The sequence below is a fragment of the Anopheles gambiae genome, chromosome 2, assembly GCF_943734735.2.
Source record: "Anopheles gambiae chromosome 2, idAnoGambNW_F1_1, whole genome shotgun sequence".
NCBI classification, from domain to species: domain Eukaryota; kingdom Metazoa; phylum Arthropoda; class Insecta; order Diptera; family Culicidae; genus Anopheles; species Anopheles gambiae.
The window spans coordinates 51,489,204-51,503,259 of record NC_064601.1 but is presented as its reverse complement, the minus strand read 5'-3'; the positions used below and the strand labels follow the sequence as shown (position 1 = coordinate 51,503,259).

The 14,056-nt window shown below is 42.5% G+C and overlaps 1 protein-coding gene across 2 annotated transcripts in view; it reads left to right on the top strand.

The window, feature by feature from the left end:
• LOC1274076 (protein pellino) overlaps positions 1-14,056 on the top strand; it is a 40,054-nt gene that overhangs the window by 16,096 nt on the left and 9,902 nt on the right. For both annotated transcript variants that reach the window (XM_061643026.1, XM_061643027.1), the window contains exons 3-4: positions 3,779-3,868; positions 10,665-10,896. In XM_061643026.1, the coding sequence (XP_061499010.1) occupies positions 3,779-3,868; positions 10,665-10,896 (322 nt within the window). The remainder of the gene's footprint in view (positions 1-3,778; positions 3,869-10,664; positions 10,897-14,056) is intronic.

Here is a 14,056-nt window from a genome sequence, read left to right as displayed (position 1 = left end):
CTTTTGCCATTCATGCCATGCCCGCGGAATGTCGCGTAGCGACCAAATCAATTCAAGTCTCTTCCAATCCATTCCTCAGAGGGCAAGTGCACTGATAACTCAGCACAGAGGGTGAGAGATTTGCCCTACGGGTTACAGACTACCTACATAGCTTTTAACAAAACACGGGCTAGAAGAATCGATGATAGTCGCTGCATGCTTTTCCCATATCCTGTCCACTTCCCCCCGGGGTTTCACCGTATCACAGAGCACCCAGATGCAACTATCCATTATCAGCGTCTCGTCATGTTTGTGCGTGTGTGTGTGTTTCGTGGTGCACGAAGCAGTCAGTGTTGTTGACGTCAACTGATCGGCTGAGTGCAGTTGGAGTGTTCGAATCAGCTGCGTTTACGCGGGACCGAGAGAGTCAGGTTGTTTGTTTGGCACGCGTACAATTGAAGGGTGGAAGGCGTAGGGGGTACGGGGCGCTGGGCGGACTCGTCTTCTTGTATCTTGCTGCAGCGAAGGGAAGGTGCGTGGGAACACTTTGACTGTTAAAACGTACTTGTTCCATTCGTGACTGGTAATTATCGATTGCTGCTAGTCGGTGCCTGGATAGACAGGGGCGCGTTGTATTAAAGCCCCGTGGCAGCAGCTTTTGTGTGCGTGTCTGTGTGTCGGGGTGTGCATGTGAGTGTGTAGTAGTTTGGTAGTAACGTTATTCTCGATGCCGCGCATAGCATTAGCGTAATCGATTAAACCTTCAGCATCACGTCAATATTTAATGTCGCTTAGATTGTACAGTGGCGAACGTGTTCGTATTTCGGTCCTCGTGTCGAATTTTCTCAATTATGGAGCAGTCAGTTGCTGTGGTGCTGTCACTCCAGCAAGTGGGTACCCTTCATCGCCCAGAAACCGCAGCACAACACTACGTCTGTAGCAGCCATAATGAAGGCAAACTGTTTTGTCGTTTCAATAATTAACAGCTGATATAAGTGGCGGGTTCAAGCTGTGGTTCGAAGTCGTTTCCTGGATCAATGTAATGCTTTTTCATCGATTTTTTCCATCGATGGATAAATGTTTTCGTGTTCGGCCTTGAAGCGATCTCTTATTCAACATTAAAAGAATTCTACCGCTAGAACCATATTTTGAAAGAATCTTGTGGCTAAACAAAATTAATTCTTTATATAATAGTGGCTTCAGCATCTGGAATCAAAATAAAGCCAACCCTTTCCGCAGATTGCAATAAAGGTTCGCCAAAGGAAAAAGATAAAACTTTCAGAATTTCTTTATTCACACACCGACCCCTTTGTGTGATGGATGGCATATTAAAATGGGGAAAACCCATGCGTGCAGAAAGCGGTCCAAAATTGATGTAATGTCGCATTCTCGCCGCTTCCTCCTCTATCTCTCTATCGGCACATTAACCGTTCCCCTGCATGGACCGTTTTTGTCTGTTTGTTTAGGGATTTTATGACCCCAACACACGGGCACCCACACACACTCTCTCGCTCTCTCCACTGTCGGCACACCATTTATTGCCGACAAATGGCACCTTTTAGAGCCCACGAAAATGCGACAGCGCGCGAACCGAAATACTTTTACACACAGACCCGGACGCAGAGAAGCACGTTATTGGGGGGCAGTGTTGAATTTCTTCTAAAAGCGGAGTTTAAATGATTTTCTTCGTTTCCGTTTTGAGAAAGAACTTTTTAAATCACCAGCACCATGGTCGACCCGAACTCCGCTGTTATAGTATGGTGGGGGACTCTGTTGTCGTGGGGCCTATATGCGTCACCCAACGTAGGTGTCACTGAACTCTGTACATTTAATCTCTCTCTCTTTCTTTGTGGGGGGAGGCTTGATGTACACGTGCGTGTTGTGACCGATAGAGGTGGCGTTGTGGTTGCAGGAGGGCCGAGGGAGAAGGGGTGTGTTTATGCTCCCGGGGGATGGCCCCTAACGGAGATTTAAAGTCGAGCAGTCATCGAGTTTGGTATGGGTGATTTGGGAGGTTTTGTTGTAAAAGACATTTAAATGAACTATAAATGTTGTAAAATGTTATCAACACATACACAAGAACCGTTTATCGCGTTTATTAGAATTAATAATTTAAATCATTAAACAAACACAAGCCTTTAATTGAAATTAACTTTTTTTGAGATATTTAAATCAATCAATTGTAGGTATGGTCAACACAACAGCCGGAATTTTGATTTTTACCCTCTTTTGCATGAGCTGAGCTGTATGTTTTACTGCTAATTAGGCGTTATGACGTCTATTAATTTAAACTACAATAAACAATAAATACAATAAAATTTAATAAAACTCTGTAAAACATTGAGTTTAATTTCAATTCATTTAAGTTTAAGGTTTGAATCGATACCATATCCCTCTTATAAACCATGACGTGTTGCAGCATTTCATCGTTATTGAATCTACGCCGAGAAGCCTGTCAGAGTTTGGTCCACGGTGCGTGACCGCAGTGTCTCATCGATGGATCGTGCCTTTCGTGTACTGTCTCCGTGGGGTTGAAGTGTTTTCTTTGCGGCAAACCCACCAAAAATAGGTTTCCTGAAGGAGCTTCAACCTTTTGGCTCTTTCTTTATCCCCCAGGCTCTTGATATTAACGTTGCTGGTGGCATTTGGCTGTTGGTTAGCCCGTTTGCTGCTACGGCGTGGCCTGGCCTATTGAGCGGGCGTTCGACCTCAAGCGGAGTTGATTTATCGGTTTAGCTTGTAATGATGATGATCATCATGATGGTGATGATGATGATGGTGGTGGTAGAATCAAGATGTTACACTGAAATCTAGCATCTGGTAAGCGCACAGACTACGTTTGGGAAGTCAATTTGATATTCGAGCATTAAGAAATGATGCTCTCCCTTTTGTGTGATTTGGTTGAAATGAGATTGTTCTTTTAAATTAAGATTGAGTTTTTCATCTATAGAAACACTTTGTCCTTAATTTTTTTAAATGTATTTTAACTTACATGCAATTGTTATAAAATAAGAGTAAAGGAATTTTACAGATAAAAAATCACGTATAACATTTATGAAACACATCATCAGCTTTATATACTTATCTATGTATATAGGCTCAGGTAATTTTCTGCAAATGTTAAATAAAACGTTAGGAGTTTTTCGTTTTTGATACACCGTTACTTACAGGCGGTGTGACTGTTTTGGGTAGCAAGATTTATTGTTGTGCTTTCCAAATGAGAGAGTTTACTTTCCTTTTTCCAGCCAATTTTGCCCGGCACTGTGTTTCGAAGGCTGGCCAGGTTTTCCACTGGACAGAGGGACTCCCTTTCAGGTACGGCACAAGGCGACAGCGCCGCAGTTTTGCTGTTTTCACTAAATATGGAGGCTCTAAGAGGGCTTTCGTGATGTTTGTTTGAGTGGCCATGCAAGAAATCGCCATAACTAAGCCGTTGTGGCATTGCGCCAGAGCTGCCGCCGCCACCGACGTCAGGGAGTTGCGTGAGAAATCTTTTTGTTCCTTCGCCGGTGGTTGTATTTTGCGAAATATTTTAACTTCAGTGTGCTGTTTTGCCGACGCATTTGAGAACCAATGAGGGAAAGGTGCGCTACGGCGTTCGTGAAATCTTTATTGGCCTTTTTGATTTTATTTTTTAATGCTCTTAAATGCTCTCATTCCGTTGTCTCGATTGACCTGATTTCATGCATAAGGCGTCTTAGTAACTCCTCTCATTGAACATTGAAACATTAGTTGTTTGAATTATAGTGTTCTTGCCATGTTGCAGCATTACTCATCTCTTTCTAATTTCTCATTTCAGAACGGACGGCACAGAGTCTCCGATAATTACGGAGAGCGATGCAGATACAGATAAACCGCGGATGAGATATGGAGAGCTCGTGATATTGGGGTAAGTTTCTGGAAGATAAAGTGTTATCTAGTGTGTGCTTAACGTATGTGGGTTTCGGATTTGCTATGGTGTATTCTATAGAAGGTTCTGTTACATCCAATTCATCACCCAAAAGCACGTTTATATGCACGTTCTTCGGCTTAAGCTCGATCTCTTAAGTATGTCTGATAGTACGATTTGTTTTTTGTTGCGCATAAAAGCTCACTGTTCCAATCTGTGTGCTCCACTGACCGTGATAAACATGATTGCCATTTTTTGTGTGCCAGCAAACGCTCGGGTTAGGTAAGGAAGGAGAGTCTCCCGTACCAATTGTTCGCACAATAATGAATCGAGCGCGTTCGTTGTCTTGGGGGGGGAGGGAATCAGATTATCCATCGCATGCGAGGCCATCCAACGGACCTGGACGAGTGTTTGGAAGAGAGTGTGTTTGGGAGAGTGCGTTCGGCACGCTACGGCCTATGGAAGCGAAAGTAGTAGGGCTGTTAGTTTTATGCCTCAAGATTATGCCACACATTTTTCGCAGTAGTTTTGGGGCGGAAGAGTAAGGGTTGAGCGATTGTGTTCTGCTGGTGGTTAAATGTTAAAGCTTCATAGTTCATCAGCGTTTTGTCGGCCACGTGGTGGCTAAAGCCCTCCTCCAATTCCATGGTTTATGTGGTGAATCGGGCACACAATTCGTGGCTGTTTGTGACGTTTGCAGCAATCCGTTACGTTAGCCGTTGGAATCGTTTGGGCAACTCGGACAAACGGCTTTGGAAACATATTATCTGATTAATCCGTTGTTTTAGAGAGTTAAGTTGAGAGTTTTTTTAAATTTCCGACTAATATAAATAAAACATTGTAACAAATTCAATCGTTTAATTCGTTTTATTTAAATTATACCCTGCTCAGCTGCTAATGTTCCCATCACAATTTACATCGTGTGCACACCGAACCATCTATTTAAATTCTTTGCCCTTTTGGACCAGTATAGAATAGCCTTTGCCCATGTGCTGTTTCTATAGCCGAAAGCAACCATTAAAGTTCTTTCGTGTTGTTGCCTTTTCCCCTGTCAGTCAATGAAAAACGGTCGGTCGAAGACATGTGCTGGAAACGTCCGGGTTTGTAGAGGTACAAGTAAATGGATCGTATGCCTTCTCGACCTCTCCCGCCAAGCGCTGCCAGACCCTGTCCGGACAGATGGTGTAGATAGATTTCTCTGCGGAATCAGTCGGCTTTAAAGTCAGAGCTCCAACACATCTTCCGTGAATGTTTTAATTCGTCTTGGAGCATCGGAAATTTATCTTCGCTTTTGTTTTGGTTCCACAAATGTTGTGCCTTCAGCTTTGGTTTTAAACTCAGACGTTTTAGCTTAATGCGACGTGAAGTTACAATGAAGTTGAGGAATTATTATCATTTAATTATGGAATAAAAGTACGTAGCAGGTTTTGTGAATGAAAGAGTTTTTTTAGATGAGGGTGTTGGACATAGCTGTTACAGTGTTAAACCATTATTGCATTTTCCGTGTAATACAATAATATGTGATTTGTAAGTTTTGATTTTCAAAATGCAATAAAACATCTCTTCGTTTGTCTGAATACCAAGTACAAACAGTAGTTTGAATACAACAAGATGCCTGTATTGCGGCACTGGCCCTACTGTCTTTTGCTGATTGATCAAATCTCAGACAAATCCTAAGATGTCTGGACTTCTAGTGTTCTTAACAATTGATCAAATCCTGAGATCTCTTAAATCTCTTGTTAATATGTCCATTGATTGGTCACGAAAGCACTCTCTTACTCTTAAATGCAGCCGTCAAAAGGAAAAGCCGACATCTGAACAATCAGGAAGTCCCGAATCCTTGAACCTGAAGTATAATGCGGCTATGCTTCAACGCTATCGCGTGTGTTCTCATCTTTATTGTTGAAGCTTATCATTTAAAGTGTTTCATTTCGTTCCACTTACTGTCCTTTTTGTTTTCATTTTGCTGCGTTTCATAAAATTTGTGTAGAATGATTAATTTCGTTGTTTTTAAAATGGAGATAGCGACATCATTTGTTTTATAATATACTTCCGATGTTGCCTGGACAGTGTAGTGTGTGCCGTTTACAAAATGAAATTGCTTGTATGAGATATCCATCATGAATTACTTCTAACAGTGCGTGGTGGCTAGCCCCTTTATGCTGTTACTTGAAGTATCCACAGTATATCCGATATTGAATGGATCATTTTGTTTTATTTCTCTACCATGTGTGCTCGATTGTGCGTGCAGCGTTCGGTACACGCGAGCGGTGTATAACAATGTATCCCTTTTTGGACGGTCCCATGTTTTGCTCTTTTCTTTTTCAGCATCTTTTTGTTACCACCACCGGTTCACGGATTCCTCGAAATTTTAGAAAACAACTTGAGGCTTTCGGTTGCTCTGTGGCTGCGTGGTTTCAAGCAACATCCAAAATCTGAGCCGCCGTGGCTGTCTTGCTGGGTTGTTTAACCACCTTCGTTAGCATGGCGAAGGAAAGGAAGAAAAAACACATTCTCTCAACGAAGTGTTGTACCTGTTCTGCCGTCGCTTGCTCCCGAAAGCTCAATCATCCCCGTATACACGCATGATGAAGAGGTTTTTATTCCGTAGAGGGAGGCAGTCTTCGTTATGGCCTTTTCAAGAGCAAGATCCACCCAAGACGACGGATGGTTAAGTTATGGCGTAGTTAGTGCCTCTGAAGATATGTTGTGTTTTACGACTTTTGGGTGTATCCATATGTTTGTGTGTCTGTAGCCACGAGCAGAACACACTCCCTGTGATGTGGCTAAGCCTACGAAAGACACGTCGGGGAAGAACTCATAAAAATAAATTAAAGACGTTTTGGGGAAACGCGCAAGAACGAACGGATCGCTCGGATCGGCTAGAGATTTCGGTGGAAGATAAGTTGCTTATACTAAATTAAATTTAGTCTGTCTGGAGGGCTGTAGCCTATGTCTGCTCGTTTCCGAGAAATGATGGGGTAGGTCCAGTAGGTAGGTACTCGATTTGTAGTGCTGAAGATGGTTAAAATTAAGAATCGATTGTTGAGACTGGGCGGATGCTTGCAATACTGATTTTTTTCCGAAAAAGGGCTCGATCATTCCACTCCAAAGCTTATTTGTATAAATAAAGTGTTGGCATGGTATCGTCATGTAGTAGAGTCAAGCATTTTAATAAAAGGAAAATGTGTTGCATCATTTACACCCCAGGTTGAGGAATCAATTAGTGAAATAATTGTTTGATGCTGGTATTCCACGAAAATGGTTGGACGCTAGAATGAACTAATAATTACTCACAGGAACAGTAATAAACTCATTCCATTTCAGCAACAGCATGGGCTCGGTATTTTTCCCAATTTAAAAAATGTTTTGCGATTGATTAAGGATGACTGTCCATTCCAGCAACAGAATAAAAACACTGTCAGAATGAGAAACGGGAAGGCAGATACACATTACCCCGTGGCAGATGAATCGTTTAAATCACTGCTTTAAATCAACACGCCTGCGTTTAAATCGACCGAAGACTCCAATCATTCTTCAGCAATTCAATCCCGAAAATCTATTTGACTGCGTGGAAAGCAGAACTTTCCTGACAGGTTAATGTTTCTTCCTCCGAGCGGTAGAATCATGGGCGTGTGCTGGCAGGTCACATGTCCGTATTCGCAATGAATTCTGATGAAGAAAGTTAGAAGAATGGACAGCATTGAAAATATCATGAAATGCGTCACACATGTCTCTGGACGGCCAAAGAAGTTGAGATTTTTCTATTTGCCAAAGGGAAGATTTGTAACCTTCGAAAACAGCGGGTCTCGAGAGAGAGAGAGAGAACGCGAGAGAGGAAGAGAGGTAGGAAGTTTGTCATGTGAGCTCTGCCCATTCCCTGCACCGTGGACGGGGACTGCTGGGACCAATTTATGTTTCATTAATCTGTGCTCCCCAAGGTACGACAGCCGATGGAAGAGGATGAAATTGATCCCTCCGCCTAAGCGTATCTTCCTTTGGGACACCTTTGCGTTTTACTCTGCATGAAAGGTGATGGTGATTATGTGTAAATGCTTTCAGTGGTGCTTTTGTATGTGAGTGTGCAAGAGATGGTAGTGTGATGGAAGTTGTAAAGAATGTCCAGCAACACGTCACGTCGTGGCAAGGACGTGATAGATGATGTTTATGACCTTCTATCGTCAGTGTCTATGACGCCAGGAGGACGCAGGGATAAGTTCACAGCAGCTCAGCTCAATCGATATTTTGCTTTAGAATTATTACATTTATTTTGTATTTGGCCAATGTGTGGTATGATAAAGTATCTTTAAACTTTTCACAGTTTTCAATGCTTCAATCGCAAAAAGCTTATAAAATGGTTTGCGCTGAATAAAATTGAAAAAGCTGAAAAAATTGAAAACGCTGAACAAAACATGGGAAATTCAACGTAATACTCTGATTAATCCATGTGGTTACCTACTCGTGTGCTCCAGTTGCTAAGTATGACAAGGATTTTACAAGAAAAAAAACGAATCAAAATCGAACAGCAATTCAGATGCCAATTAGTTTTGCAAGCCATTAGCTTCCTTTTCGCTTAATTTTGTTCGTTGTCCTTGAGGTTGTCCGATGCACACACGAAACTGCTTAGCGTGTTATAATTTACGTAAATTGAATACTATCGGTTCGTGAGTTTACATCATCACCATCATCATTATAATTGTCCGAGGTCATAACAGCACGCATAAATGTGTTGAATTTAATTAGAATTTGAAGATTGTTTTTCCTTCCGGAGACACTGTTTCCAATGACAAGAAGATAATTTAAATGCTTCCTTCTCGACAAAGGGTTTTATGTCAGTCAATCCTTACAACTCGTGGAATGGTAACATTAATTTGTTTTAGGAAGGAGGTTCAGTTTTTAGCCATTTTATACAGCTTTAAGAGGGAAAAGAAATTACACATATGTTCGTAACGCAAGCCAAAACTTTGCCTGAAAGGAAAAGTAAGATCAAGTTTTGGGAAACTTTCTAACCGCACAGAGATATGTTCCGGTGATACTGCGTGCCGACCGAAACGTGCGGTCACAACAGTGTGCTGGGGGAATAGGTAGCCAACTATCGCTCCCTTCGTTTTCTGGGGCATTCAGTGAAGGTTAAACCTGTGGCCGGGTTAACAGTTCCTTTGTCCATCATCGGCTGGCGTGAGTGCCAAAGCAAAGCGGGTGAAAAATAATAATCCGACAGTCGAACGTACACCATCCGGTCGATAATGCGAAGTCGCGCTCTGCTCGCTCTTTCGCTTGCTTTGCTGGCTGATTTGTCTGCCGGTCGGGGTGTTCCTTTGGCTTGGTGGTCTACGTTCGAAACATCATCCGTCGCGCCTTCGTTTTGGGTGGTGGTGGTAGCCCGTGAATCGATCGCAGCAAAACCTGGCAAGCAAGCGGGTCCAGCCGTGCTGTGGTTGTTTTTTTTGCTCGCTGCTCGTGAAAGCCTTGACCGGTTGACGACGATGGTTGTATTGGTGTAGTGATGGTGTGTGCGCCTGCCGCCGCTACATTCGAAACGACGTACCATTCGCGAAGCATCAACCAAAGGCGCAACGACATTCGAAGGAAGCGGCAAAACTACGGCGGAAGTAGCAGTGCCGTTTTTACGTGCTCCGCTTTGGCCAGCTCTCATTTCTTTGGCGCGGTGGGTTAACTTTTCGTATGCATAGTTATGTGTTTTTGCCGTGTGCTATATATTTCGACACACGGTTGTTTCTTGTTTTTTTTTCTTCAACATGATTCGTTCCGGCGTTGGTCAAGTGTAACGGCTGGCCATTTTCTAAGTCAAGGTTTCGAAGGGAAGAGATTTTCTTTTCGATTTGCCTTTACCTTTTTTTTGCAATCCTTGGCACGAGGGCCAGCCCACTTTTTGATGGGCTCGATGGCTGTGTCGATTAGAACGCTGTGGCGAATTAATTTTCATTCATTGAGGCCAATTCTAAGGCTAGCTGCGCTTTTAAAATTGCTTCGGATCGTTAAGTCCATCGCAGCCGGCTGGTTTTGACAGAGCGATGGTCAGTGACAATACAGGCAAAAGTGTTTGAAGCAAAAAATATGTAACGTTCTGCAAGATTAATTAAATTCCTTTCAATCATCGCTTAAAATGATGTATAATAACGACTCATGCAAGAAGGGTAAAACAATTCCTCAAAGGAGAAGCAAAATTAATTGTTCACCTTCTTCGCGTTAACCATCGCGAAAGAGCGTAACACTTTGTAATTTGATAGCATTTTCTAGGTTATTTGTGCGGGCTGGCTCCTTCTTTTCACACCACAATCGATAAAACGGGGCATCGCAAAACAATAAAAAGACCGGTGTAGATTAATGAAGAGAAAAATGTTATCTGCGTACGGTTCATTGGACAGCACACTCTGTGGTAGGATATGCTGTAAACTGCGTGAAACCAGAGGTGGAAGGCAGAATGTTTCATTTTTTTTTGTTTTTGGCTAAATGATCTCCTCTCTCGCTAATGAAGTCGTGAACCCTCATCATCGTTGTTTCCTTTGGTTCAACACATTAACCTGAATTTCTGTACCACCCGCTAAAGAAGCAGGTCCACTGGGAGTTGAAGTTTCAAGCAAAATGATACTGTTTGTTGGATCGTCAACCGGGTTTGAATATTGTCTGAAATTTGGCGTTTGTCTTGTCATTGTAGCCATCTGGTTTTCAGGACTTCACATTATATTTTTGTCTGGATAATTGTTTGCTTGTCGGTAGCATCATGCCTGCAGATTGATTGATATATGGTCCGTTTCTTTTACTTTCTTCGCAGATATAATGGCTTTCTACCACAGGGCGATCGTGGCCGGCGCCGGTCAAAGTTCGTCCTGTACAAACGCACCGAATCAAATGGTGTGAAGCGCTCGAAACACTACATCGTACAGTCGCCACAGTCGTCGCAGGCCATCTTGGACGCGAAACAGCACTCCATATCGTACACGCTCTCCCGCAACCAGGCCGTAATCGTTGAGTACAAAGAGGACCCCGATACGGATATGTTTCAGGTAAGCCTTGTCACACTAAGTTAAATGTTATCATTAAGAACAGTGTCCAAAACGAGCTCCATGTTCGTCAGATATTGGGTAAATGTTGATGATTGGTTATCCCTTTCTTGGTTGATAATGATTGCTCAATGAACTTTTGATACTTTCTGTTGGACAGTATCATCATTATTGAAATTCTTCCAAGAAGGAACAGGAAGACCTCAAAAAGATACATAATCATCCGTCCCCAATAGCCGGTGCTTTAAAAAATGGTCCCATGCGGATTGGCTTCGTTGTGTTGTGTATTAGTTCACTACAGTGTATTTTGAAAGGGACTTTAAAGGTAAATAAAGGAAAGTGTGTCACCATATCCGTGTCTACGCGCTGTTTGGCGCTTTGCAAACAATAAAGACACATTATATTTTCCGGTCCAATGTACACATTGTTGGCTGAAACGTCTTTCCCTTCATCGTTACTTTTGTGCTGTGTGCTGCTAGCCGGCGTCTTCCGGCCATGCTTTGGTAGAAGCTTGAACAGCACACCGCTAGCGTCGGACCGGAAATGCTGTCTTTTTGTGCATTGCGTAAAAAGTAGTATTGACGTGTATTTTTGGAAATCACTTTGATGCTAATTTGTTGTTACAGTAAGAAGTGTTTACGTACTGTGACAGGTATGCTTTTGATTGAAAATAGCGATTAAGAGGTTACAAGATGCAAGAAAAAGTACAGGTTGACAATATTTCATGTTCATGGTTAAAGGAATTAAATATAGAATTACTGGCGATATTCCTATAAAAATGGTTTTTCTCGATTGTTTTCCTCACTCTGCGGCCGTGATTTATATGAACTCCTTCGTATCTAGGCATTAATTTACCGCAACAGAACTGAACAACACTCGAAGATAATAGCACATCAGTTGTGGCTCCTTTCCCTTTGCACCAATTGCTTAATGGTTTAATCAGTGCTAAAGCAAGCAGGTTGCGTTGGTGTAGTGGAGTGTGGCATGAGACAATCGAGACGCGCGCTTATAAATGCATCGTTCACAACACACTATCTCTTGTGTTTGTTCGACTGTGTTGACCTTCGAGGGCGGGATTTGTCAGTCGTGCAATGGTTTCGTGCAAACAATGTGCGTCGTACTTGATGTGTGGTGTGCTTCCTTTACGGAACCATCTCCGTTGTTCCTTGCTGCTTGCGACTGTAAGAAAAAATGCATACTATACCTCTTTCAACTCTTTCATGCGTTGCTCAGAAGCTGGAAGAAAATGTACGATTCTGATCGCATCTTGGTTAAGAACGTATGTTGCTATAATTCAATTCAATGGTTACGTTGAAGTGCATGGCGGAGTAAATAAATCAACATTTTTATTCGAGTTTATTTGGATTGCAAGTTCTTGTTTTCCTATCTGTGCAGTATGTTTTGGTATATGTTGGTAGGATGTTGATTTAAATGGGATGTATTTATTTATTATAAAAGTGTGCATTTGATATCCAATACGATCAACAAACGGTTCCTCTAAGGAAGGGGTTGTTTATGTGTTGAACTGTACCATGCTGCATTTATACTTCTTCGATTTAACTATTGTTTTATCACATTCGCACACATTCAATGAAAGCTGTGCTTAAGTTGCACATAAGATAATAATAATACAACAGTACCGGGAGTATATTGTTTTATTGATATGAAGTTAGTTTGTATAAAATTCTGATAAAGAATCGTGGAGTTTTTAAATACATCCGCAACAGGTTCATTGACCTACTGTAGACTACCTTGTAATGCATGTGGTGTTGCATATGCATTATTTTACTCTTTTTCCAGTTTTGGGGTTAAACGGTCTGCTATCTGACTAGTATAATCATTCATTGTTCATTCCGGTTCGACTAAATTGTCCTAAACCGTAGGGAGATGCGCTACTGTTTTGTACGGCACCTGTCAGTTCTCCCACGAGCGTCAAATACCACCCACGAGCAAGCCCGTACAGTACAGTTCTAGTACAAAAGACAAACCACGTTGGTGGTACGGACAGTATGGGGGCATTGTGTGCGTTGTCATAGCGGTAACTGTCACATAATGGGCGTTAATGTTCCTGTCGGTCGATGCTGCACAGGACACTTGCTCTTCCCCATCCGTACGTTTAGCACATTAAAACGTAGGAAAATGCGACTGAACTAGCAGTAAAAAAAGGAAAACTAAGATTAACCCGCAAAAGAGAACAACTCAACCACCATCCAGTCTGGCCGGTTCTGCAATGATGCATTACGATCTGCACTCACCTGCACTTTTCGTACCTCACTGATCGTGCAGTGTTTGCGACTTGCATGAAGGAGAAACGAGCTGGAAGAAGAAGGGAAGAGTAGATTGTGAATGGAAAAAACTTGATCCCCCCTAGCTTCTTCTGCTCTCTGCTTCGCCACGAATGCAACTTCTCCCTGTCACTGTAAATCAATGCCTGCACTTGTTACGCTGTTTTCTCCATTCTTATTACATACTAGGCTTGTGTCTGCGGGCAATGCCCAATGGTACACAGTGTGTCGAATGAAAGGTATTAGTAGCGACGACATTATACATGTATAACACAATTCAAATGACGATGAAAGTATGGTTTATGATCCTGTTGACTTTGAAATATATTTAAAAAAAATAGTTTTAAAATTTAACGTATAGCTTAAGGAACGATAGCTCCAGAAATACTTTTCACAATTAAATGTAGCATTACAGTGTGGTTCTGCACCACACTGTACGGCCGGTGCATATCGCCATACTGCGCCCGAGTTCACTTTCCAACGCACACAAACACACACACCTACAAGCGGGTGTGACTTATTGTTTGGTATGGAAGGTAAAAATAGTTCGCATCTAAAAGTCAGCGAACTTACACAGCTAGACAGAGGGAGCGCTGTGCAAGAGAGACCCCACGCTGTTGACGCCATCACCTCGTGCTGTGCAGGGTGGTGGTGGTGGTGGTGGATTTGAGCGGAGTAACTGGTTCCACTTTCCGCGTTTGCCACTTTGAGAAATTGCAACCTCCCTCACCCTTTTAGCTGGCAACGGAAGAGATGCGAAGAGAATGGTGGGACCGGGTGCTGGTAGTGGAGTTTGATCTAACTGTTCATTGCCAGTTTCATATGCCGCGGGTGTCGTTTGGGACCAGGTTTTCTCTCTCTCTCTATGTGTTTCGATC